Source organism: Coregonus lavaretus, assembly GCF_964263955.1.
Source record: "Coregonus lavaretus genome assembly, chromosome: 25".
NCBI lineage: Eukaryota > Metazoa > Chordata > Actinopteri > Salmoniformes > Salmonidae > Coregonus > Coregonus lavaretus.
This window is the reverse complement of record NC_140012.1, coordinates 22,513,117-22,540,942: the sequence shown is the minus strand read 5'-3', so window position 1 is coordinate 22,540,942 and position 27,826 is coordinate 22,513,117. Positions and strand designations below refer to the sequence as shown.

General features: G+C 46.0%; 1 protein-coding gene across 4 annotated transcripts in view; it reads right to left on the bottom strand.

The window, feature by feature from the left end:
- Positions 1–1,162: 1,162 nt before the first annotated feature.
- LOC311101024 (myosin phosphatase Rho interacting protein) overlaps positions 1,163–27,826 on the bottom strand; it is a 75,537-nt gene continuing 48,873 nt past the window's right edge. The window contains exons 9-22 of one of the 4 annotated variants that reach the window (XM_084142035.1): positions 26,928–26,984; positions 26,210–26,278; positions 25,876–25,965; positions 25,015–25,692; positions 24,727–24,864; positions 20,425–23,100; positions 9,802–9,949; positions 9,396–9,513; positions 4,351–4,510; positions 4,147–4,260; positions 3,947–4,033; positions 3,642–3,807; positions 3,055–3,140; positions 1,163–2,203 (exon numbers count right to left, since the gene is read on the bottom strand). In XM_084142035.1, the coding sequence (XP_083998161.1) occupies positions 2,135–2,203; positions 3,055–3,140; positions 3,642–3,807; positions 3,947–4,033; positions 4,147–4,260; positions 4,351–4,510; positions 9,396–9,513; positions 9,802–9,949; positions 20,425–23,100; positions 24,727–24,864; positions 25,015–25,692; positions 25,876–25,965; positions 26,210–26,278; positions 26,928–26,984 (4,656 nt within the window). In that variant the 3' untranslated portion in view covers positions 1,163–2,134. Of the gene's footprint in view, positions 2,204–2,500; positions 2,573–3,054; positions 3,141–3,641; positions 3,808–3,946; positions 4,052–4,146; positions 4,261–4,350; positions 4,511–9,395; positions 9,514–9,801; positions 9,950–20,424; positions 23,101–24,726; positions 24,865–25,014; positions 25,693–25,875; positions 25,966–26,209; positions 26,279–26,927; positions 26,985–27,826 lie in introns of all 4 variants that reach the window. The other 3 variants (XM_084142034.1, XM_084142032.1, XM_084142033.1) reach the window with 3 other exon arrangements.

The window sequence follows — 27,826 nt, the reverse complement described above, 5'->3', positions numbered from 1 at the left end:
CGGTGTGCTCGATTTTATACACCTGTCAGCAACGGGTGTGGCTGAAATAGCCGATCCACTAATTTGAAGGGATGTCCACATACTTTTGTATATACACTCCAGACGTGACGCTTGGCATTCAGGCCAAAGAGTTCAATCTTGGTTTCATCAGACCAGAGAATCTTGTTTCTCATGGTCAGAGTCTTTAGGTGCCTTTTGGCAAATTTCAAGCGGGCTGTCATGTGCCTTTTACTGAGGAGTGCCTTCGGTCTGGCCACTCTACCATAAAGGGCTGATTTGTGGAGTGCTGCAGAGATGGTTGTCCTTCCGGGAGGTTCTCCCATCGCCACAGAGGAACTCTGGAGCTCTGTCAGAGTGACCATCGGGTTCTTGGTCACCTCCCTGACCAAGGCCCTTCTCCCCCGATTGCTCAGTTTGACCGGGCGGCCAGCTCTAGGAATAGTCTTGGTAGTTCCAAACTTCTACCATTTAAGAATGATGGAGGCCACTGTGTTCTTGGGGACCTGAATGCTGCCTCGACACAATCCTGTCTCAGAGCTCTACGGACAATTCCTTCCGCCTCATGACTTGTTTTTTGCTCTGACATGCACTGTCAACTGTGGGACCTTATATAGACAGGTGTGTGCCTTTCCAAATCATGTCCAATCAATTGAATTTACCACAGGTTGACACCAATCAAGTTGTAGAAACATCTCAAGGATGATCAATGGAAACAGGATGCACCTGAGCTCAATTTTGAGTCTCATGGCAAAGGGTCTGAATACTTATGTAAATAAGGTATTTCTGTTTTATTTTTATACATTTGCAAACATTTCTAAAAACCTGTTTTCACTTTGTCATTATGGGGTATTGTGTGTAGATTAATGAGGGAAAATATAAATGTAATCCATTTTAGAATAAGGCTGTAATGTAACAAAATGTGGAAAAAGTCAAGGGGTCTGAATACTTTCCGAATGCACTGTATAGTGTAAGTTATTGATAGGAAACCTACACTATGAAATGACTGCAGTCCTCTCACATCTGAACTGTGCAAATAAGTCTAGATGATCAATGTAATTTAACTACATAATAATAATAATAATAATACATAACGCTGGTTAGTTTAATCAGTTTGGAAAATGATTAATACAGTGTAGTAGATGAAAACAACACTTAAATGAAAGACAGGGTGCAAAAATATTTATTGCTAATAAACCTGTTGTCAGTTGGTGTACATTGGCTGTATATTTACAATAGTAGAGTACAGAGGGAATGGCATGTGAGACAGTAATCCAAAAACACTTAAATAAATACAAAGAGATTGCCACTGAACAAGACTACAGACATAACCGACTCCAACAACTCATCCTCCCATATAGCTGGACCAATAAGATTAGAGAGAAGGAAAAAACTATATCAATGTATATATTTATATTATAATCAGAAAATCCCATCCATAATGTATTTATTCAGCAGTCACTTTCCAGGGGTAATTTTAAAATGGTCCTGTTTCAGAAAACATATTCTATTATGTTAATAATCATCATATACAAGCCAACAACTCAGACAATGGAGGAGCATCATCCAACGTAGCAGATAGTTTACTTGTACAATGATGCAGGCAAACATTTTCTTTCCATAGCTGTTTATTGAGCCAGACAGTAATCTGTGCTGAAATAAGGGGGTGAAAGGAAGAGTTAACATGTGCATACTGACCTCACCTAGCATAATACACAGGCCTGAAGGCAAGGTTGTTCCTACGGTTTGCTTATGTAAGTAATTATTTATCATTATGTAGTTATGTTTAGCCATTACAACATTACACGTATTCCTTTGGCTATTCACACAGACTAAGGAGTTAAAACAGTAGTCATCTTTTTTAGTGTATGCATGATAGATGCTTCATTAAAAACAGTACAGGGTATTTACAGTACGCCATGGCGATGAAAACAAAAACAAACAAAATGTCACAGTAACTGAAGTGCATGGAATGCAGAGTCTAGACATAAAATTCAATCTTCATACCAAGTCTTTTAAATATACGATGTGTGTGGTGACCAGTGTGTTTCTAAATAAGTAATTACCGAGCTAAAATATAGTGGGCTCTCTAAACATGCAGCAAGGTGGGTGGAGCGGTTCGACGCAGGCGACGCTGTCAGAACTCCTTAGTGTCTTTGTCAAACAGATGGAGTCGCTGCTCGGCTGTCAGCCCTTCCTTAAGACTCTGGAGAGAGAGAGAGAAACAGAGAGACAAAAAAATGACTTTAATGACCTTGGCCAGGTTTAACTGTGACTTTAATGTGGACAGGACTGAATCATTGATGAGGAAGCAGATTGATGCAAACAGAGGAGTATCATCAATGATCCATACAGAGTCGTGCACTCATTTCTCTCCCTGGTAAAAGTGATATTTCTCTGTAAGGTCCCAATGGCGGCAAATAAAAAAGGTGCTCCCATTCAAACCCACTATCGATATGTGATTTTGGCATCCTATTCGTTGTAGTCTGGTTGGGTAAATTACCTAAAGGAGAAGGGTAGGCCTATAGGTCCTCAGGCAGCCCTAGCTGTCCCAGGGCATGTCACGGGCCACAGACTGAGGACAGAAGGGGGAAACACACCGGCATGTGAGAGTAAGAGGTGAAACACACCGCACCACACTTACCAGGTTTCCTGACACACGTGTTGGTACACTTCTTTCTACATCTGACAGAACCATTATAACCCACAATGAAATAGATGTACAAAGGGATTGTTTCAAGGTTTTAAGAGTAATATAACAAAACTGCTGAACGCTCATAGGGCCAATAACCCACCCAATACAGTACATTCACCTGCTGGGGAAGTAAAAAGTTGCAGTGTAATGCAGTAGTTAACCTGAGGGTGGCAGTGTGTCACAGCTCAATGGCACTTGGTTCCTATTGAACGGTTTCCATACATAACCTTAGCTGTTGGAGACTTATAATAAAATAATAATAATATGCCATTTAGCAGACGCTTTTATCCAAAGCGACTTACAGTCTCCTCTACTGGGTAAATCACATTAAGATGTCTTACTCAGGTGTTTAGAAGACGTACCTTTGACCTCATGGTGCGCTCTGAGCGTTTTGCGGCAGCAGCCGCCATCTTGAGAATGTCAGGGTTGCTTTTGGACTTCATGATATCTGAGGAGAGATAACAGACAGCTTCTTTAACGACAAGTCGTTTGGAAAAAGGGGCTAGTGCAGCTTCTGGACTGTATACTATAGAAACTACTGTAATAAATAGACTTATCTGGCTGCTTGTTGAAAGGGTCAGTGGGTTGCAGGTTGGAGACAGTCTGGACTATATTTGACATTGAGACATCTTAGATAATTTCTTATGTAAATTCAGAGACCACATTCAAATATTGAGGCATTGTGGCACATTGGTCATGACCAAAACAATAACCAACCAATCAAAAGGTTGAGCGCTCAGAGGTAATAGTGCTAGCTGTGTAAGGAGGAAAATGGTCAGTGTTCAGGGAAAAGGGATGCGTCCAAAATGGTACCCTATTCCCTACATAGGGCTCTGGTCAAAAGTAGCGCACTATGTAAAGTATGTAAAGTAGTGCACTATGTAGGGAATAGGGTGCCATTTGTAGCACACAATGGAGTAGAAGGATAGAAAGTGTTCAATATTCCTACCGTATCCTCCTGCTCTCTCCACCTCCTCCAGTGAGGGTTCCCCCAGTGCCTCGTGGGCCAGCTGCAGCTGCTCTCTGAGCCTCCCCAGGTCTCTCTCTGCTTTGGCCTTCACGATGCTCAGCTCTGTGTAGATGTCCTTGTACTTGTCCGTTGCATACTTCTTATCCTGGAGGGACAAAGGATACATTGTTTAGGATGGTTGGGTGAGGAATACAACCGCAGCATAAACAAATTAGAAAATAGTATAAAATACATTGAAAAACTATAAAAAAGCAGTTGTAGGTAACTTGGGTCTTGGGACTTACTCTTTGGGCGGCCTGGAGTTCATCCTTCAGAGAGTTGATCTCCTGTTTCAGATACTGGACCTCCGACTCCTTCACCCTCAACATCACCTGGCAAGGAAATTTCAGCTGTGCATAAAGCAATGTACCCTTTCAACAAACAGGAAGATTTCAGCTAATTTCAAATCAAGTCCAATCTTGGGTTCACCTCGAGAGGAGCTTACCTCTAGCTCGTACAGTTCCTTCCCATGTGTGACATTGCAGGTGTCTCCACTCCCGTCTTCAGTCGCCATAGAGCGCATCTTAGTGATCTCTGCGGCTAGACGGTTGTTCAGCTCCTACAGACACAAGGCACATTAGGTGTCATGGTAAGTGTGAGGTCTATTATCAGTGTGTGTGTGTGTGCCTGGGTGTGTGTGTGTGTGCACCTGGTTGTGTGCGTTGAGCTCCTGGTTCTCCCTCTGACACTGTCTTAGGGCCTGTCTCTCAGCCTCCAGGGCTTGGGCCAGGTGGGCGTTCTCCAGGCACTTCTGAGAATACTGTTCCGACAGCACCTCGATCTCCCTTTGGAACGAACACAGCTCCTCTCTGCAACACAGAGAGGAGGAGAGAGAGAGAGAGACAGAGAGCAAGAGAGAGGGAAAGAGAGCGAGAGGGAACACAGGAAAACACTCAGTAAGTCAGACAATACAAGGCAAAACACTCAGCCAATCAATACCATACCTTTTTATTTGTAACACTCAGGAAATTCAACCAAAGACCATGCAGAGCTCTCGTTTCCCTCATAATAGCTGACCAAAGGAAATAGTAGCACAGAGCATAGAAAACTATTTCATTTTGTAGGGTGTTTAGTTCTGGCCAGACACTGGAGTGTAGCTTCAGTGTATCTAGAGTCTAGACAGACCAAGCCAGACTGCTCCTAATCAGTTCCTTAATAAACACCAGACAGACTGATGAAACGCGTGACAGAACTGGAACTGTTTCTGTCTGTAATTCCAGCCTTGGCAAGATCACTCGCCGCCACCGCAGTTCCAGGTTGCCCTGGTTACAGTTGGCAAGGCACAGCCAGTCACAGTCACATACTGGCTTTGCCCAACCTTTAATTGTCATGGCTCTGGGTTGGGTTTGAACTTGAATGAAAAAGACGGCACTGCAAAATGAAGTTATTTATCTTGAATATCCCCATTTTGACGGATGATGGACAACATTCCCCCAACTCTGTTTTGCTGTTCAAACTGACAGGAATGAAAAATGTTCATAATATGCAATGATAGGGCATCTGCAGTTACACCTGTGACTGAGGTGAAGTGTGTGTCATATGATATCATGCACTCTGCAGATTGGGCAGGTGAGGAGAAATACCTTCACACATGTCATCACAACTAATTATCAGCCCAAGCCGTATAAACTCAGAGACCTCTTCATAATGAACAGAGCCTATTTTCATTGAAGAAAATAGGAGATTGTCGAGAGGTATCGAAAGAAATCCAGAGAATAGACTTATTACTATAATGTAAAGCTGCAAATTTCTCATGTCTCGACCGCTACCTCCGGATGTAGCGCACGACACTCGCCCGTCAGTTTCCCCCCTCCAAGCAGGGCAGTATAAACAGAATTGTCTCGTTGAGCCTAACACTCCTACAGTAAAAATCGTAATAGCAGATCAATGTTTTTGAAACAGCTGAAATGTATAGACGGTTTCCTTATATTTGAGACTTGTTTTATTGAGTTTTTACCTGAAATTGCAGTAAAAAAAAGAAGAAAACTGTCAATGGTGCTTGGTTGGCTGCACTGAGCCACATAAAACAGCTGATCTAAACTCCCCAGTGAATTACCCACGTTTTCAGTCACAATTTGCTTTTACCACATGTAATGATTTGCATGATGTTGATAGAAATGAAGCCTGATTTATTCTAAAGGTGTAAGGTAGGCCTACTGTACTTTTACATCCGTGTTAGAGGGGTAATCGTTCATTTTTGATGGGCTAACATTACTTGATGATGTTGTTAGCTTTACCTAGCTAGCAGTAACTGTGCTTTTGTCTTGAAGCTAAAATGTAATGAGTGTACGGACAACAAAATAAACCCTTGTTAATTGTTGCATTATTCAAGAGTATAATGTGGTGTGATTGCATTATTCAAGGGTGTAATATGGTTAAGATGAAAAGTTGCTTGCATAGTTGAATAGTTTGTTAAAAGCATGCGTACTGACTAGTGGCTATACTGGGATATTTACGGTAAATTTGAACTGCAGCCCCCGAACCCTCTCTCGGCACATGACATTCCTTTGCTAATGTAAATTGAAAGTTTATGTACATATTATGTAAATTGTAATCTCGTTGCAGTGCCTCTGCTACAACTCTCTTCAATCTGTATAGGCTCAGAGACTCTTTGGAACTCAGGCCAACTGAAATGATTGATCAGCTGATTTAACTTTTGAGGAGCTAAGCAGTAATTTTTGCAGTGCCATTTTTACCACTTTCTTGCCGGTATACCCCATATATATATATATATACTGAACAAAAATATAAACACAACATGCAACAATTTCAAAGATTTTACTGAGTTACAGTTCATATAAGGAAATCAGCCAATTGATTAGGCCCTAATCTATGGATTTCACATGACTGGGAATACAGATATGCATCTGTTGGTCACAGATACCTTTAAAAAAAGTAAGGTTGTGGATCAGAAAACCAGTCAGTATCTGGTGTGACCACCATTTGCCTCATGCAGCCCGACACATCTCCTTCGCATAGAGTTGATCAGGCTGTTGATTGTGGCCTATGGAATGTTGTCCCACTCCTCTTCAATGGCTGTGCGAAGTTGCTGGATATTGGCGGGAACTGGAACACGCTGTCGTACACGTCGACCCAGAGCATCCCAAACATGCTCAATGTGTGACATGTCTGGTGAGTATGCAGGCCATGAAAGAACTGGGACATCTTCAGCTTTCAGGAATTGTGTACAGATCCTTGCGACATGGGGCCGTGCATTATCATGCTGAAACATGAGGTGATGGCAGCGGATGAATGGCACGACAATGGGCCTCAGGATCTCGTCACGGTATCTCTGTGCATTCAAATTGCCATCGATAAAATGCAATTGTGTTCGTTGTCCCTAGCTTATGCCTGCCCATACCATAACCCCACTGCCACCATGGGGCACTCTGTTCACAACGCTGACATCACCAAACCGCTCGCCCCCACACAACGCCATACACATGGTCTGCGGTTGTGAGGCCGGTTGGACGTACTGCCAAATGATCTAAAACAACATGGTAGAGAAATGAACATTAGATTCTCTGGCAACAGCTCTGGTAGACATTCCTAGAGTCAGCATGCCAATTGTACGCTCCCTCAAAACTTGAGACATCTGTGGCATTGTGTTATGTGACAAAACTGCACATTTTAGAGTGGCCTTTTATTGTCCCCAGTACAAGGTGCACCTGTGTAATGATCATGCTGTTTAATCAGCTTCTTGATATGCCACACCTGTCAGATGGATGGATTATTTTGGCAAAGGAGAAATGCTCACTTACAGGGATGTGAATAAATTTGCGCACAATATTTGAGAGAAATAAGCTTTTTGTGCATATGGAACATTTATGGGCTCTTTTATTTCAGCTCATGAAACATGGGACCAACACTTTACATGTTGCATATATATTTTTGTTCCGTGTACATCCCTTGCGTAGCCAGCATTGGGAAGGGGTGGGAACAAGAGAAAAATATATACTTTGACCCTGTCATTGTTTCCATTGTCATGGTAACCTGCCAGTGACAGCATTGATCAAAGTTCTAAATTCCTCTGACAGAATGCACTGCTTTTGTTTCTTCACAACCACAAGTTAACTATTTTTTGCTCGCCATACTTGTAAATCATTTGTAAATAATGACCTTGTAATGTGTTAATTTTATGCTTATGCATCCTTATTTCGACTCCAAATCCACCACTGGTGTGCGTGGCCAAAGAGCTCTATTTTCATGTCATCCAACAAATGTAAACACCTGGAGTTTTCTAAACAGCATTGGCACTTGGATTAGAACTGGTGCTATGGTCAGATGACATGAAAATAGAGCTCTTTGGCCAAGCACACCAGTGGTGGGTTTGGCCTCGAAATAAGGATGCATAAGCAGAAAATAACCCCATACCTACTGTAAAATATGGTGGTGGATCTTTGATATTATTGGGCTATTTTGCTTCCACTGGTCCTGGGGCCCTTGTTAAGGTCAACGGCATCATGAACCTTACCCAGTACCAGGACATTTTAGCCAAAAACCTGGTTGCTTCTGCCAGAAGGCTGAAACTTGGCCACAAGTGAATATTCCAGCAAGACAATAACCCCAAGCACACATCAAAATCCACAAAGAAATGGTTAAATGACCACAAAATCCACATTTTGCAATGGCCATCTCAGTCTCTGCGCTTGAACCCCATTGAAAACCTGTGGTTTGAATTGAAGAGGGCAGTCCATAAGTGCAGACGAAGGCTATCAAGGATCTGGAAAGATTCTGTATGGAGGAATGGTCTAAAATCCCTCCCAATGTGTTCTCCAATCTCATAAAACATTTTAGAAAAAGGCTCATGCTGTTACCCTCACAAAGTGAGGTATTGAAAGGTATTGAAAACAGGGGTGCCAATAATTTTGACCCCTATCTTTTTGAGAAATTGTATTAGTATAAAATAATATAATTTCCCAAATTTTTTGAGCATACAATAATAGCTCAGTATTTTTATTATTTATTTTATACAGTCTTTTTTGCTCATCTTTATCAAGGGTGCCAATAATTTTGGACCTGACTGTATTTCAAAGGGTAAGGTAGTTATTTGGGAGCGATGGGGACCTGAGTCAGTAGTTTTGACTGAAGAGAAACAGTAAACATTGTAAACATTAACTCAAGAATAGAGTCTGGACTGGAAATTTGAGTCTTGACTCTCAATGAAGACCTGAGACTTGACCTGCTTATTGCGATTTCAAGATTGTATGATCTTGGAGAGTATCTTTGCATAGTGTACTGTATATAATGTGCTTGGGGTACTGAGGGGATATGATAACTTGAAAATAATATGGTCTTGGCGATGGTAATGTGCTTGTCGTACTGAGGGGACATTATATTAGTGATGGGGGAAGAAAATCGATACAGTTACAGTTCATATTGGGATATAATTTTTGACGATATATCGTATCATTTTGACATATTGCAATATTATTTTTGCGCTAGTTGGCTGTACCTGCACCAAAACTCCAGTATTTTTCCTTCATAGCTTGTTCTCCATCTTCTTTTAAAATAGGGAGCAAATTAGTTTTCAGCACTTTTACATCGAATTGCAATAAAATCACATAATCGAATCACAATACATATAAAATCGTGAGAATCGCAATGCATATCGTATCGGCACCAAAGTATCGTGATAACATAGTATTGTGAGGTCCCTGGCAATTTCCAGCCCTACATGATATGCTAACTTACTCGTGCTGCCTGCATATCTCCTCTATGTCTGCGTTCTCCGTGTTGCTGTTGGACTTGCGGGCCTTGTCCAGCTCCTTCTCCAGCTCCGACCGGTGGGCGTTCTTCATCGCCTCGATCGCTGGGGAAACAAAAACAAAGAACGTTGTTATTGGGGGAGAGCTCTAGCATAGCCGGACCATCTGCTAACTCAAAACATTAGGTAACTGTGTTTTAGAAATAAAAATCCACTGTTTTATAAAGCAGAGCCCAAAAAACCATGGTAACTCACAATTATGGGTTTGCGAACACAAGTGAACAAGATACTTCATGTTAACCTGATGCTACTGCTAGCAAGGGACATTAGGCCTATATGATTACCAAGGTGTTAATGCTGATTTCATTAGCTGCTATCGTAATTACTACTGACCGGCTATGGTAGCTGCAGTCTCCTCGGCTAGCAGCCTCTCCTTTTCCTCGTGTAGGTTCTCCAGCTCTCTCTGGTGTTTCCTCTGCAGCTCGTCGATCACCTTCTGGTGGGAATCCTCCATTGCAGCAAAGCCCCTCTCACAGGTGGCCTATTAATGGAAGGTACCGTAATGTGGGCAAAGTGAGTCCACATGCAACCATAAGCTAGGGCCAAGGGTTTTCCTGCCAGACCATGTGACATGACTATGAAAAACTCAAGACCCTATTTATATGGTATAGAGGGCCCTGAAATGTTTTCCTGGACAAGTCAAACCCAGGATCTAGTTAAAGCCAATCAACTCTGATCCAGAACTTGTCCAGTTCAGGAAAAACTCCTGGCCCTAGCATCAACCACTGCTGACCAACCATTCACTGACACTGATCACTGATGACAAACACCAAGCTAGCTACTGCACGTTTAGCCATGAGCAACATAAGCCTATGGTACAAAGGGTTAAGAAAAGAACAGAATACACAATATGTTAAAGGAATGCATAGGCAGCGAGAACGCAATGTGATTGAGATGGCTGTGTTCTGTAGCCTAATTATCCCTGCAACAGTAAAGGTATTCAACCGATGCCAGGTTTTTAGCTAAGTAAACTCTGGGCCGCTTGCACATAAAACACCTATTACAAATTGAGTTCATGTCTAGTGTGTGATATTGTTAGCTGTCTAGGGCGGCAGGTAACCTAGCAGTTAAGACCGTTGGGCCAGTAACCGGAAGGTTGCTGGTTCGAATCACTGAGCCGACAAAGGTAAAAAATATGTTGATGTGCCCAAATATGTTGATGTGCCCTTGAGCAAGGCACTTACATTTACATTTTACATTTTAGTCATTTAGCAGTCGCTCTTATCCAGAGCGACTTACAGTTAGTGAATACATATTTTTTTTATACTGGCCCCCCATGGGAATCGAACCCACAACCCTGGCGTTGCAAACGCCATGCTCTATCAACTGAGCTACATCCCTGCCGGCCATTCCTACCCATACCCTGGACGACGCTGGGCCAATTGTGCGCCGCCCATGAGTCTCCCGGTCGCGGCCGGCGGCGACAGAGCCTGGATTCGAACCAGGATCTCTAGTGGCACAGTTAGCACTGCGATGCAGTGCCTTAGACCACTGCGCCACTCAGGAGTACTGAGCACTTAACCCTAATTGCTCCTGTAAGTCGCTCTGGATAAGAGCGTCTGCTAAATTCCTAAAATGAAAAAATGTAAATGTCTATAATATGAAAAACGTATAATCTGCTTCCATTGAACAAATCTTTGGTGGAATATAGGAGGTTAAGATGAGACCAAATAGAGCAATGGATAATAGGCTGATTCTGTGGGGACAGACAGTGGAGTCTGACGTGTCTTCATCGTGAGGTGGCAGGGCCAGCATGTCTGTGGATTGCCTTTCAGTGGTATAGACCAGGGTTTCCCAAACTCGGTCCAGGGGCCCCCCCGGGTGTAGGGCTGGGCAATATTTCGGATTAATTCAAATGTATGTTTTTGTGCGATATTTAAAGTGCCTGTATCGCAGAATCAAGGATTTTGGTAATTTCGTTTTTATGAGCGTTTATGTCCGCTTGTTCTCATGTTGTCTTTTTGGTCTTGTTCGCTCCTTCTGTGCACCTGGTCTCCGCCCTAACAATGGGAGTCGTTGTCCCAAAGGCGGGAAGGCAGGTGACAAGCTTAGGTTCAAAATAAGCACATAGAAATGCATTGGGCTTATTTTGGACAGATTTTGGCGAAACCTCTCGCTTCACTTCTTTGTCCCAAGCCCCTCCCCCTACCACTCACAACAACAAAGATGAGAGATCACTTCTTCCTCTCTGACAAACGGTTTCAACTCACTATTTGCATTTGCGGTTTGGTCCAACAGAATCGGTCATATGGACACTGAAACACACAGACATTATTTTACTGTAATAGAGGAGAAGTTTACCTTTCGAACCATATCTTGTTTGTTTCAACTCCTCAAATTTCGAACAGAGCAGACACTACTAAAACGGATGTACCAATGAACATTCATTCTGGAAAATGAATGCTCAGTTTGTCGCATGCGCATTACACTACCACGTATCGCTAGCAGCATTTTAGTCAAATAAAGATTGTTATACTAGCTGTTTAGTCTGTGTTTTATAAATGTGCAATAAGCATAAAACAGACCATATCGCCCAGCCCTACCTGGGTGCACATTTTGGTTTTTGCCCTAGCACTACAAAGCTGATTCAAATAATCAAAGCTTGATGAGTTGAATATTTGAATCAGTTGTGTAGTGCTAGGGCAAAAACCAAAACGTGCACCCAGGGGAGGCCCCAGGACCTAGTTTGGGAAACCCTGATATAGAGAAAGGAGGTTGGGGAGGGGAGGAGGGGGTAATCCTGATCAACACGGCTTTAGAAAGAGCCATTCACAATGCTATTGCAATTACAGTGCATGTTTCCACAAGAGGGGATTTGAATAGCCTTCTGACCAGATCGACCCAAAACCTACTTCCGTCCTCTATTCAGCGCTGCTAATCTGAGTACTCAGTCAACGGTGCTATCCTACGCTCCCTCTCTAGCCAAAGTCTGTTTTCACAGGGATAAGTCCCCAGTGCTCGGGAAACTGGCCCAGACGGGAACAAACTTTGAGACTGAGAGCGAGCCAACTTCCTGGCTGGATATATGGGGACAATTCCTGCTGTGACATCACAGCAAGCAACACCTGCCCTTTGTTTAGTGTGTGTGTGTGTGGCCCATTTCCTGTTTAGGGGGGTGACTGGTGTATAGTATACAACTACACTATTGAGAAATTTGCAAACAAAGTCTGGGTCTAACTGAGGGAATGTGTTGTTCAAGGGATGAAACCTGTCCTGCACACACAGCGACCATCAAGGACCAGGAAGAGCACTGCTAAAATGTTATTACAATGTTATTACTGCCAGAGGACAGCTACCACCAGTCCGTCCCTATACACAACAACAATATAAAGATTATATCACCAGCAGCAACAAAATACATGGAGTAGCATATGCCTTTCATTTCATGTCAGCTGTGCACCCAACTGTATCGTAAACATGACTAGAAGACCTACAGGCAACTGCCAAAATAAAGGAAACACCAACATAGTCTCAACATGTGTCTTAATAGGGCGTTGGGCCACCACGAGCCAACAGAACAGCTTCAATGTGCATTGGCATAGATTCTACAAGTGTCTGGAACTCTATTGGAGGAATGCGACACCATTCTGTCATGGGCCTCTCACTCCACCGGGTTACCACCTTAGTTTTCTTCCACTCTGCTCACCACTCTCTCTACTCAGCCTAACTAGCTCCACCTGTCCCTGCTCTGCTCTGCTCTAATTACTCTGCCAGCTGCGCTGCATTACCCACTACCTCTCCCAGTATTTAAGGCCCTGTCTTTCAGCTCTCCGGTGTCAGATCGTCTGCAAAGCTCACACCCGGAACCTGTTTGCTCGCGCTTCTGGCTCACCCTGGTTTTGTGACCCCGGACCTGCCTGTTTTTTGGATACTCTTCTGCCTCAGGAGATCCAGACCTGCTTCTGCCATTACGACTCCTGACTACTCTTCAATCCCGGTAACTCTGACCAGCCTTCTGCCTTGCTACTACGTGTTCTGGATTTCCCTTGAACTGTACTGCTGCCTGGTTTCATTCCGCCCTGTTGTGTCTGTGTCTCCCCCCCCCAGGACTTCTGGACCACCCACCACCGGCTTCATAGGACGCATCGCTGCCACTGGGGGGGGCACAGACCCAGCGCATTGGACGGGACCCCTGTTACCCCTGGAGCCTTCATTCACTCCCTACTCCCCTTTTCCCTTGAGTTTAATAAACTTTCTGGTGTGACGCAATTGTGGTCCTCTGGTCGTCTGTCTGAACCGTGACAGTACGATCTGACCATTATGGACTCAGCGCACACTTTCCCCGACATGGAAACCGATGAGCATGAGCAGCAGTTCCAGCAGCAGCAACAACAACTCGCCATGATCATTCAACTCCTCACCAACCTTACCCCAGCCAGTCTGCCCACCAGCCCAGCCCCCGAGTTACCTGCCCCGGTCATTGCAGCCGCTGCTCCGGAACCCAAGATTGGAAACCCCGAGCGGTTCAACGGCGATTCAACCCAGGTCCGGCCATTCCTGACTAGCTGCCGACTTCAGTTCTCCTTGCAGCCAAGGACCTTCGCCACGGAGGGGCCTAAAGTTGGGTATGCCATCACTCACCTGACGGGCCGAGCTCGACTCTGGGGAACAGCAGAGTTCGAACGTCAAACCCCCGCATGTGCAACCTTCGACCTGTTTGCTGAGGAGATGCTGAAGGTGTTTGACCTGGATTCACCCACCGCAGAGGCGTCTCGTGAACTGTTCAGTATTCGACAAGGCAGACGTACAGTCGCAGACCATTCCATCGACTTCCGAACCCTGGCTAGACGAAGTTCTTGGAACACACCATCATTGGTGGACGCGTTCTTCCATAGTTTGGCTGACTATATCAAGGACGAGTTGGTCTCCCATGAACTGCCTTCCACTCTTGATGAAGCCATCGCACTGACGGTCAGGATCGACAGAAGGATACAGACCCGTCGTCGTGAGAGGGGGCGCCAAGGTCCACCTACTACCGGCATTCGGAGAGATCCGACTGGGCTCCTGTCATCTACTGCCACTCACCCAGGTCAGCTTGATCAGTCTGAGCCTATGGAGATTGGGCGAGCCTCCCTCACTCCTGCAGAGCGCCAGCGCCGCTTCACCTCAAACCTCTGCCTCTATTGTGGAGGTGAGGGACATCGTGTGGTAACCTGCCCTTTAAAGGGCCGAAGCTCACCGGGCATTGGGGGAGTCCGGTTGAGTTCAATGACCATCCAGTCCTCCGACCGCAAACCCCTGCTGCAAGTTCACCTCCGCCTCTCTGACTCAACTCACACCCTGGCTGCTCTGGTGGATTCTGGCGCCGAAGCCAACATAATGGACATCAAGCTGGCACGCCAACTGGGACTGGAGAACCTCCGTTTGACACCTCCTATTCCTGCCCGGGCACTGGACGGACACTTACTCGGATCGGTCACTCATGTCACGGCCCCGGTCTCGATGGGTCTGTCCGGAAACCATCAAGAAACTATCCAGTTTCACCTGCTCCCCTCTCCAGGCCAACCCCTCATCCTGGGTTACCCATGGCTCCGCCGGCACAACCCTCAGCTCGACTGGGTGACCGGGGTGATCAGGGAGTGGGGAGAGGACTGCCACCGAACCTGCCTGCTTGCTGCCGCACTACCCCCTCGGCCAGTACCTACTAACTCCGCTCCTGACCTCTCCAATGTCCCAGAATGCTACCATGGTCTCAGAGAGGTGTTTAACAAAGCAAGAGCCACATCTCTGCCCCCTCACCGACCGTACGACTGTGCCATCGACCTCCTCCCTGGAACAGCTCCTCCAAAGGGTCGTCTTTATTCGTTGTCTGCTCCTGAAAGAAAGTCCATGGAGGACTACATCAATGGCTCTCTGTCCGCAGGATTAATCCGTTCATCTTCATCTCCTGCTGGTGCTGGCTTCTTCTTTGTGGGGAAGAAGGACGGATCTCTTCGCCCCTGCATCGACTACAGGGGACTCAACGACATCACAGTGAAGAACCGTTACCCTCTGCCTCTGCTCACCTCTGCTTTTGAGTTGCTCCAGGGAGCCACTGTTTTTACCAAGTTGGATCTCAGAAACGCTTACCACCTAGTGCGGATCCGGGAGGGAGATGAATGGAAAACCGCATTCAATACACCAACAGGCCACTACGAGTATCTGGTTATGCCTTTTGGCCTCACCAATGCTCCTGCTGTGTTCCAGGCTCTAGTGAATGATGTACTGCGGGACATGTTAAACAAGTTTGTCTTCGTTTACCTGGATGACATCTTAATCTACTCCAGAAACCTGTCTGAACACACCCGCCATGTCCAGCAAGTCCTTCATCGTCTTCTGGAGAATTCCCTCTACGCCAAGGCAGAGAAATGTGAGTTTCACGTCAAGACAGTGGCCTTCCTGGGGTACATAGTGGCAGAGGGAAGTATCCAAATGGATCCTGCCAAAGTATCAGCAGTCACTTCATGGCCTGTTCCGGAGAACAGAAAGAAGCTGCAACAGTTTCTGGGGTTTGCTAACTTCTATAGGAAGTTTATCCGGAACTACAGTACCGTTGCTGCCCCTCTCACTGCTCTAACCAGCACCAAGCAACCCTTCACCTGGACCCCAGCAGCCGACAAAGCCTTCAGTACCCTCAAGGTGAGGTTCACCTCCGCTCCCATCCTCCAGATGCCTGATGTGGACCGGCAATTCATTGTGGAGGTGGACGCCTCGGATGTGGGAGTTGGTGCTGTGATTTCTCAGTGGGCTGCGGAGGATAGGAAGCTCCATCCCTGTGCCTTTTTCTCACGTCGGTTGTCCCCCTCTGAGTGCAATTACGACATAGGGAACCGTGAGCTGCTGGCTGTGAAGCTTGCCTTGGAGGAGTGGCGTCACTGGCTGGAGGGGTCCACCATTCCTTTTCTCGTTTGGACCGATCATAAGAACTTGGAGTACATCCGCACGGCCAAACGGTTGAACTCCAGGCAGTCCCGCTGGGCCCTGTTCTTCACCAGGTTTAATTTCACTCTGTCATACCGGCCTGGATCACGCAACACCAAGCCAGACGCCCTCTCCCGTCAATTCCAGAAGGATGACACCCCCTCCAAGGACCCTGTGTCGATTCTGCCAAGTCCCTGCATCGTTGCAGCTCTGACCTGGGCTGTTGAGGAACAGGTGCTGGAGGCTCTCCGTAACCAGCCAGGTCCCAGCACTTGCCCAGCGGACCGCCTTTTTGTCCCCGAAGACCTGAGGTCCCAGGTCGTTCAGTGGGGACATGACTCCCGCCTAGCTTGTCACCCTGGCTCCACCCGCACTTACAACCTGCTCGCCCAGAGGTTCTGGTGGCCCTCTCTGAGGAAGGATGTACGGGAATTCGTCCAAGCCTGCCCCATCTGCAACCAACACAAGTCGTCCTGCCAGCCCCCAGCCGGATTGCTGCAGCCCCTGCCTGTGCCCAGACGTCCCTGGTCTCACATCGCCCTTGACTTTGTCACGGGGCTGCCCCCTTCAAGTGGCATGACCGTCATTCTCACCATCGTTGACCGTTTCAGCAAGATGGCACACTTCATTCCCCTCCCCAAGCTCCCAACCGCCAAGGAGACCGCCCAGGTGGTCCTGGAACACGTCTTCCGGATCCACGGACTGCCAAAGGATGTAGTTTCTGACCGTGGTCCACAATTCTCCTCCGCTTTTTGGAAGGAGTTCTGTCACCTGCTGGGAGCCACAGTCAGTCTGACTTCCGGATTCCATCCCCAATCCAATGGGCAGTCAGAGCGGGCTAATCAGGAGCTCGAGAAGGCACTGCGATGCATGACTTCACGCAACCCCCACTCCTGGTCGCAGCAATTGACATGGGTGGAGTACGCACACAATTCTCTGACCTGCTCTGCCATCGGTATGTCCCCTTTCCAATGTGTTTATGGATACCAGCCTCCTCTATTTGCCAGCCAGGAAGAGGAGGTTACTTGCCCATCTGCACTTGCTTTTGCCCGTCGATGTCGCCGCACCTGGTCACAAGCCCGAGCCACACTCCTCAGATCCGTTGCCAGCTACACTACCGGGGCCAACCGTCGGAGAATTCCTGCTCCCACCTACCATGTTGGTCAAAGGGTGTGGTTGTCATCGAAGAACCTGCCACTCAGGGTGGAGTCGCAGAAGCTGGCACCTCGGTTCATTGGCCCATTCCCTATCATAAGAGTGATTAGCCCAACTGCTGTCCGGCTCCAACTGCCTAATTCCCTGAGGGTGCACCCCACTTTCCATGTGTCTAAGATTAAGCCCATCCATGAGAGTCCGCTGGTCCCTGCTGCGCCTGGTCCTCCTCCTCCACGGCTCGTCGATGGTGGTCTGGTTTACACCGTCCGCCGCCTGCTTCGGTCCAGACGGAGGGGTAGGGGTCTCCAGTACCTCATTGACTGGGAGGGCTATGGACCTGAGGAGAGGACCTGGGTGCCAGCTAGTCGGATTGTGGATAGGACTCTCATCACCGCTTTCCACCAACGGCATCCTGATCAACCTGCAATCCGTAGGGGCCGCCCCAGAGGGGTCCCTAACCGTCCGGCCCGCTCGGCTTCCTGTCCTGGGCCTGATCCTGTCTCGGGACCTGTCCCATCTCCCGACCACGGCCCTCCGGCTTCCTCCGAGGATGAGGACGTTCACTCGGACCGTTCGGAGGAGTTCTAGCCCTCCTCCGGCTCCCCTCCTCCCGCCCGGCGTGGTGTTGCTCTTGGGACTTCTGGGGCCGTCCCTTGGGGGGGGGGGTTCTGTCATGGGCCTCTCACTCCACCGGGTTACCACCTTAGTTTTCTTCCACTCTGCTCACCACTCTCTCTACTCAGCCTAACTAGCTCCACCTGTCCCTGCTCTGCTCTGCTCTAATTACTCTGCCAGCTGCGCTGCATTACCCACTACCTCTCCCAGTATTTAAGGCCCTGTCTTTCAGCTCTCCGGTGTCAGATCGTCTGCAAAGCTCACACCCGGAACCTGTTTGCTCGCGCTTCTGGCTCACCCTGGTTTTGTGACCCCGGACCTGCCTGTTTTTTGGATACTCTTCTGCCTCAGGAGATCCAGACCTGCTTCTGCCATTACGACTCCTGACTACTCTTCAATCCCGGTAACTCTGACCAGCCTTCTGCCTTGCTACTACGTGTTCTGGATTTCCCTTGAACTGTACTGCTGCCTGGTTTCATTCCGCCCTGTTGTGTCTGTGTCTCCCCCCCCCAGGACTTCTGGACCACCCACCACCGGCTTCATAGGACGCATCGCTGCCACTGGGGGGGGCACAGACCCAGCGCATTGGACGGGACCCCTGTTACCCCTGGAGCCTTCATTCACTCCCTACTCCCCTTTTCCCTTGAGTTTAATAAACTTTCTGGTGTGACGCAATTGTGGTCCTCTGGTCGTCTGTCTGAACCGTGACACATTCTTTAACGAGAAATTCCATCATTTGTAGTTTTGTTGATGGTGGTGAAAAACGCTGTCTTAGGCACCGCTCCAGAATCTCCCATAAGATTAAATTGGGTTGAGATCTGGTTACTGAGAACCCTTTTTCAAAGTCACTGAGATCTCTTCTTCTAGCCATGGCAGCCAAAATAATGGGCAATGGGCATTTGTATACATGACCCTGAAGCATGATGGGATGATAAATGCTTAGTTAACTCAAGAACCACACCTGTGTGGAAGCACCTGCTTTCAAAATACATTGTATGAAAAAGTATGAAAATGTATGCACTCACTAACTGTAAGTCGCTCTGGATAAGAGCGTCTGCTAAATGACTAAAATGTAAAATGTAATTGTATCCCTCATTTACTTAAGTGTTTCCTTTATTTTGGAAGTTACATGCATGTCTCTTTCCTGAGGTTAACAACCCATGCCATCTGCTTAGAAACAGTCTCTATTCAAGACTAATAAACACAGGCAGAAAACAACAGCTTTTAAAACCATTCATATACAGCTGGAGCCTGATCATAAATTACGTGCGTAATTCTAATACACATCTACAACATAATGTGATGTAGAGAGACCATGACAATGGAGGAAATTCTCTGTAGTCAAAAAATACACAAAAATAGGATCTACGACATATAAAAACATCTGGGTAACTATACGTTTACATACAGTACCCAAGATTCTGGGTAGATGATCATTGTTTTACATTTCTTCCTTTTAAGCATTACTTTTCCAAAAAAGTAATACGTCTAAGCTTAAAATATTCTGCAATGTTTTGAAATCCTGTCAATTATCATTAATTGTTCATCAGCAAGTCAGGAGGGGAAAAGTTTAATGTTTAGTCAGTTAAAGCAACATCACAACATCAAAGACAAAAAGGTAAGCCCCATGCATCTTCGAATGCAGTTGATTTCATCCTCAATAAAAAAAGCTATATATCCACCTGATTATCTAAATCATGTGTCTGTTGAGAATAACTTAATAGTTAGACAGCTTTAAAAGGGGTTCAACCATTTGTATTTGACATTTCTAATATACAACACCTATTGAAGAAAGGAATCTGTAATCAAGCACATCAAACTGTAGCTTCTGAGGAACTCATTTCGTCAGCAACTATACCTTCTGGTATGATACGGTGCAATTTCACATTGGATGGGAAAATATGCTGATAGACACTATATAACATGACTAAATTCTGTCAGCCTGACTTTCATGTGACTGTAGGACATGTTCTGGTTAGCCTCCCACATTAACAATGTTCCAGTTGCCCTAGGTCTGGGAGTTGTAGACTTTTCCTGTCAAACAAAATGGGTTCCTCAGCACACAACTAGTTGTCAACAACCACATGCACTGAACAGTGAATTAGTCACCATGCAACACTGGAGCATACTGGTTTACAAAGAAAATTAAAGCAGAGTGAGGAGAGCAGGGTTAGAGAGGAAAGGGGGGTAGGGCAGGTAGGAGGGGGTTGGGAGGGTGGGGGGTGCCACAAGGAGACAGAAGGCATCACGGACGGAGGAACAGCAAGTACAAGGAATGGCTTCCACCTTCAGATTCTCCAGGTCTTTGTCGTATTTCAGCCGGAGGGTAGCTGCGTCGCCCTGGCGCTCCCTCCGCTTCATCTCCTCCGTCATGGCTGAGACCTGGGCCACCAGCTCCTGGATGCGCTCCTTGAGGGCGGAGGTTGTGGATGTCTCAGGGGACATCGTCCCATCCTCTGCCCCAGTGAGATAGCTTCCTCCTGGGGTGACATCCATTTGGTGGTGGAACTTCTCTAGCAGGATGCTCCTCTCCATCTCGTGTTTCTTCTTCAGGTTCTCCATGCAGACAGTCAGAGAGTCTATCTCCTTCACGTTCTCTTCACGTTCTAGATGCAATATCTCGGCCACCTTTGCCACCTCCTGTCTCAGCTTCTCTGTTTCCTGTGCGTAGATGTCCTTGATCTCCCGCAGCTCCAGCTTGTGCTTGGCCACCATGTCTTGTAGCTGTATGGCCTTGTCCAGGGAGTCAATGGGCTCACCTTCGATCTGAATGTGTGTTATTGGTCTAGTATCTTCACTCATAGGGCTTTCAAGGCTTGACAGATCATTCTGTAGATCCGCCATTTTGGATTGTAGATCTCGGTTCAGTTCTCTCAGTAGAGAGCAGTTGGCACAGTCGGAGTTGCAAATCGGAAGTTTCTCAACCATTGTTTCTTTCAGCTCTTTCTCGTGTTGGAACTTCAGCCTGCTGATGAGATAGGACATGTGGGCTTCTGTGGCTGCGTCTTCAAGGTGCTCAGACCATTTTTTCTTTAGTTTGCTGGAATCAAAGCTAGCTAGGACCAAGGACAGGAGCTTGTCATTAGTGGACGTCTCAATGGTGGAGGCAATCAGGTTCAACAAATACACTTTATCTTGCAATGCCTCTGTTAAATCTTTCAAAATGAGAGTGTTTGTGTCGTTATCAAGCCAGCTGCACCAATTCAAAAGGTATGCTTCCAGGGTCTGTGCAGTCACAGTCATCTCATTATCAACTTCCATCTTTGGTCGAGGACAAATCCTGTTCATTAACAGCAACATGCTCTTCTCAGCTACCATACGCTCTGCCACACGCCTTTCAAAACGACATGCACTTTCACCTTCAGTCTCGCCTGTGCTAACCTCTACAGCACTCAACAGACGACTCCAGAACTCTGCCTCTAATACCAACCTTTTCATTACTCTCTGACTTACTTCATCCGTCTCCTCTTCAAAGGACCCAAGGCAGTCTGTGATATGTAAAGTGCTTTTCATATCAATTAGCGTTTTGTCCACACTAACATCTACCTTCGCTAACACCTCTAACACTTGACTAAGGGCCTCTGACTTCATCTTTACCTCACCTACTAATTGCTTTATAACACTTTCGTCTGCTACCTGCCTCTCACCTGTCTGCATCAACTCTTCACTAACATTCACTTCTCTTTCTCCCCTAGCTGCCTCTACCTCTAACTTTGCTCGCAACATCCTAATCTCATTCTCTGCCTCTACAAGTTTCTGACTCTGGAGTCTCTCAGATTCCTGGTTTCTAGTTTTAAGTTCAACCGTCTGAGCTTGAAGTTCTCTACAGAGATGCTGTGTGGACTGAAAGAGCACTTCCTTTTCTAAGAGCTTGGCCTCTGTGGCCTCCAGCTGCTCTTTGAGTTTCTCCTTAGGGGACTCATCGTCACCTTCTTTGGCTATTTGGAATCCCAGACCTTTGAGAGTGGCCTCTTTCAGCTGCAGTCTTCTCTCTGTGTCCTTCAGGCTGTTTCCTAGCACCTCCAAGGTGACCAGCGCCTCATGAAGCTTCACAGACTTCTCATTCAGCTCGCTCTCATAGAACACCCTGTCAATAGCGTTGGCTTCGCACTCCGCTAGTCTGGCCCTGACCCTGTTCAGCTCCTCTAGGACCAGTAGGTGCTGTTTCCCACCTTGCAGGTTGATTAGCTCAGCTTTAAGCCTGTCTATCTCCCTATCTGCCTCAGTTAGTTGGTTCACTATCTCCTGATAGCGCTGGTTCAGCGCTCCGTTTTCGCTCGTTAGAAGTTCGACCCTCTGGGACAAAGTCCTGATCGTGATCTCCTGGCTTTCTGAGTGCTCTTCATTTTGACACAGTGGTCCGTAAGAGCTCTTCAGACTCTCCACCTTCTGCTTCTGAACCCTTCCTAGCATGTCTTCCATGGTCAGGAGTCGTGATTCGTAATTGTGGATGCTTTCGCCCGCCCTGGCCAAGCTCTTCCTCATAGTCTCGTTCTCTACCTCCTGCTGATACTTCCAGCTCTCCAAGAGCCTCTGGCAGCTACCCTGTTCTCCTATATCCTGATTACCCTCCAGGCTGAATTCACTGTGAGACCGTAGCAATCTATCCAGTCCCTTTAGAGTCAGGAGCTTTCCTGAGATCAAGGCCTCTAGCTCTTGAATAATGTCTGCACTATCTTCAATCAAAAAGCTAACGGTCTTTTCGACGAGTGGCTCTGAGGGAGGCAGGCTGTGCAGAGGGGCTGTTTTTTGGGGGTCAGAAAGGTAAGGTTCCTTGATGGAGAGGTGAGAAAGTGTGAGGCCAAGCTGTGCCTGCATATTGCGCTTTTTCAGTTCTTGTAGCTGCAGGAGCTCTTTGGTCTCCTGGTACTTCCTTGCTAAGCTCTGAGCTTGAGAACTAACCAGTTCTGGCCTCTTCGTCTGGGGCTCGATATCAGCCTCCAGACCCAAAGGGAGCTCCAGCTTGGAAAAGGGGACCAGACAGTTGGTTAACACACACAGCAGGGGTGAAAAAGGCTAACTAAATTGTTTTAGGTAATCCATCAATTATTTCCCCCTGTATTCATAGCAATTAAACATTATGAAATCATCATAATTATAATTTTGACTACAAAATTACGTAACTAAACATAATGATTAAAAACATTACAGAAATAGAATCCAGCTTCTATCATTAGGCTAAATGATTAGAATTAGAGCAATGGAAAGAGAGATTTAATGGCCACAGTTAGTAAATCACAAAATAGCATGCACATTAAATGGTTAAGAGTTATTTAATGGGGTAAGTAATGCAAAATTAGTGCTAGCTAGGTGGTTTACTTAGAGATGAGTTGCATACCAGGTCCTAGGAATAAACAACGTTCTTGAAATCTCCTTTTTCTGAACTCTTCGTGTCTTTCACAAAAACAGAAACATTTCTCAAAAGGCACTCATCAAATTGCATCACATTGCGTAATTGCAAATGTAACAATGCAGGTCAAAACTGAGTTCAATGTATGGTTTCAGTAAAAACAACCACAACATGAACAGGAAATTTATTATTTTCCTTTCTTATGAGGATGTCAATGACCTGTTTTGAAGGCTTTAGCAAAAATGCGAAGGTCAGCATAAATTACTCACATTCCCTCTCTCCCTCTCTAAACATCATATCCATCAACTCAAACATTTCTCCAAAGTCCCCTTTGAACTGAATCTAATTTTCATTGTTACACAAGCTATCCAAGAAAACCAACTGTCTTTGATAAACTCAACAGATGTACACAATATGTGGTGAGGAATTCAAAAAGCATCTATACACCCTCCATACGGACAGATTCTCACCTCTCCCGCGCTCTCTCTTTCCCTCTTTTACACACACACACACACACACACACACACACACACACACACACACACACACAAGCAAGCAAAATCCAATAGACAACTATCACCTGCATAATGGTATGGCTCACACATCGGTTAAAAGAAGAATGGATGGTTGGAACAGTGGTGAATAAAATATGGAAAATAAGACATCCATGCAAAAAATTCATAATGAGACAAGCCGAAAAGGTTTTCATACAGTTCTGAGCCAAACGTCATCATTTCAACAACTATGGCTGTACTGTTGAAGTCAAGTAGCCTAATGCATTCATGCCATTTACAGCATTACAGGAACGTTGATAAGGAAACGTATCCATCTAATGTTAATCATTAATTGAATGCATCATGTTCAATACACTAGCATGAGTTCATGACATATGTCGTACATCTAAAAAACAACAGCAAGAGGTGATGAACCAGAAGAAGCTGTAAAAAGGAGTCATAAAAACAAGATCTTCATGTTTCTCCTCACATGCAATGAACGGACTCATGCAAAGGCACATTCTGGAGCTGTTTTGTAGCTTTGATGTCAGTCAGTTTGATGTTTTCTCACAATAAAAATACAACATGCAAAGGAGGTTACGAAATGGAAAGAGACAGCTCAATCTGTACCTTGAGTTTATGAAATCTTAGCTCAGGTATGAACTCAACACGACTATAGAGAATAAAACAGCTCTGAGGAAGAGGAGAAGAAGAAGGAGAAGAAGATAGAGCTGTGGTGCTTACCGGGGAGATGTATCCGGTGCGGCTGTGCTGCTCTCTCTCCAGAGCCGTCCTCAGCTGGACCTCCAGATTGTGTTTGTGCTGGTTGGAGTCCACCAGCTGCTGGTGACAGCTCTCCAACTGCACCTTCAGCTCTTCTACCTGGGAGAGGCACCATAGAATGGACAAGGTGAAAATGTGAGGAAACACAGGAGAGCACTGACCTATCAAGAACCCCTTACCTTTTACATTGCATTGATCTTCGTTCTAGTGAACCACACGCGCACTCACATACACAAAACCCATACTCACTCCTTTCTTGTAGCTCTCCAGCAGTTTCTCCAGCTCGGCCGTCTCCCTGGTCTGCAGTGTCGAGGGCAGAGGTACCCTCCTCTCATCCCTGATTGGTGTCTGCTCCACCTGCTGCCAGTGCTGCTCGATCTCCTCCTCCACCTTCTGCTGCCTCTCCAGGGAGGGGGGACCCCCACACTCACCCCCAGGGCTGCCTTCACTCCCTCCCCCACTCTCATAGTCCATCCTCCCACCCTCGGAGCCTGCTGGTTGGTCCACGGAGGAGCCAGTCACAGACTCATACCTCCTCCTTCGTTCTTCCCGCCTCCGGCTCCGATCGGGGTCACCTAGGTCAGTCTGCAGGGGCTCGGCCTCCTGGGCCCGCTGCTGGGCCAGAACCTGGGCGATGGGTCGGAACTCGGCCCAGTCGAAGGTCTTGGAACGGCCCTCTCGCCGGCGCTCACGGGCCCGACTCTTCTTGGGGCCTGGCCCTGGCTCTCGCTCCATGGACGAGGCTTCGGAGGAAAGGGAGTCCTGGGTCCTGTCCGGCCGAACCAGCCCCTCCAGCGGGGAGAAGGAGCTGTGGTCGCTTGCCACATCCGGAGCAGTGGAGGGTCTGACGCTTTTCATTACAGCCTGTATCCAGTTCCTCCGTATGCCTGCAGTCATGGCCGACAGGGTGTGCATGCCCTCCTGGGTCTGAGGAAGACAGTTAGGGTGTTAGATTCAAACTGTACATTAACTGCTGCACTATTAGGTGATAGTAAATGGGTGTGTTACATCCATACACTGAAGAGCTGACATAAAAAGGGTTACATAAATGCAAATCATCGTTATTACATAAAGATAATATGAGACTGTATGCGAGAGATTGGGGCTTACATGTATCTGGAAGCCGTAGTTGCGTTGAGCCTGGTATTCAGTGACGTTATAACACGTACACAGGTCTATCTCCCCGTCCAGATCTGAAGCCTGCAATAACGTAACATTACAGATGATGAAAACTAAGTCAGGAAGACAGAATAGATTATTATCAGCATACAAGCAGCCAGTTGCTGGAGTTTAGATTATACTTACGAACATATCAATAAGAAACCAATACTATATTAGCAAACAGGTATTCCATTTCTTTAAAGATAACTACTGCCATTGCTACAGTTGTTCACAGTTAAGCTAGGACGAATGAAGAGTCTAGATGGATTGAGAAATAAGTCACCTCTTCAGCAATGGAGTCCTTGTAGTATCCGAGGCTGTGGTCTGTCAGTACGAACCAATACTTCTTCCACTGTAGAGGAAAGGAGAGAGGGAACACAGGTCACAGAGTTCACTGGAAATACAGAAACTGTTCTGTTACTGCTGTAGACTGAGAATAAATAATCTATTTAGTGCCATTATTTATGAGACACAAAATAAATAATGGAGTAATGACATTAGGAGCTTGGTTTCTGTATGCAACAGACCAGAAAAAAAACTATGACAGCAGAGGAGACTGAAGTGATGTTGGTAGCCCTCTGAAAAGTAATGATTTCTATGAAAGCTTTATGTTAATTTTCACTGTGTAATATAGCGTTGGAGCATCAGTCTACACAATAAATATAGCTGTAAAAGAGAATAGACTTGCTGTAAAAAGAGAAGCACCACATAACCCTTTCAACTGTCACCCATTGAAGCTGTGCCATCAAAGACTGACCCGTGGCTCTAAAGGCCATAGAATGCTACAGACATTCTAGAATGCTTTAGGTGAACGTTCAGATAACCGTTTGAACTTCAACCGACTGCCTACTTTGTTGATCTCACCAAAAAGAAAAGTACAATTTTCAAATCTCATGTCATCAAACTAATGTTATTTTTTCAAGTGTTTACATTTTCCAGAAACATTAGAAAAACAACATCAGTTGTTTTGGTGATGTTTGTATGTTTTGTTTATTGCTTACATGTCCTTGCTCATCCAGCTTCACCATCCAACCTTTCTTGAAGTTCAGCAAGTCAGGCTGGAATGATAAACAAAGACGCTTAGCATTATTACAAACCATCCCTAAAAGCATAACATAAAATGTACTCTTTAAAAATGCCAATTAAATCAACCTGTGGTCCAGTAAAGGCAGTCTAGTGAACCCACACAGTAAGATCATGCAAGACGAACCAAGAGATGCTGAAACCACAGATACTAAACTTGCAGCCTTTTAAAAACCACATCTCGGTTCCACATAGGACTCCATAACTTTAACAGGTCATACTTACAGGCACCCACAGCTGAAAGAAAAGTATGAATTAGCCTGACTAAGCGACTAGAGCACATAGCTGACAGAATCATTGCAATTCCAACACGCTACAGTTTCTGCACTTTGTTACTTAGATGGTAACATATTTAGACAATTTAGAATATCTGTAACGACTATCTTGAACATTTGTAAGGTTCAAAAATACCCTTCATTAGTTAACTATGGTCAACCTGCAAAACAAAAACTTGATGTCTGAGAAAGAGCAGAAAAAAAACCTCCACATGCTGGCTCTGCTCGAGGTAGAAGTTTCCCCTGATCACATATATAGGATCAGATTACCTTACCACCAATCCTACCATTAACATTAGGAGGATACAATAATAACTGACCCTGGACCAGTGGTTAGGGGAAATATGTACCTACTCCATTAGGCATCACAGAGCCTTCTGAAAAAATGTCTGTTGTGGTTTCACACAGTGGAAGAAAACACACACAAAGTGCCCTGGGGAAGCGGTGCTGGTTTGTGGCACACACACTCTCCCTCTCTCTCACAAACACACACTCCTCAAACATACACACAGCAGAATGGGTGCCAACACACAGAGGCCTGA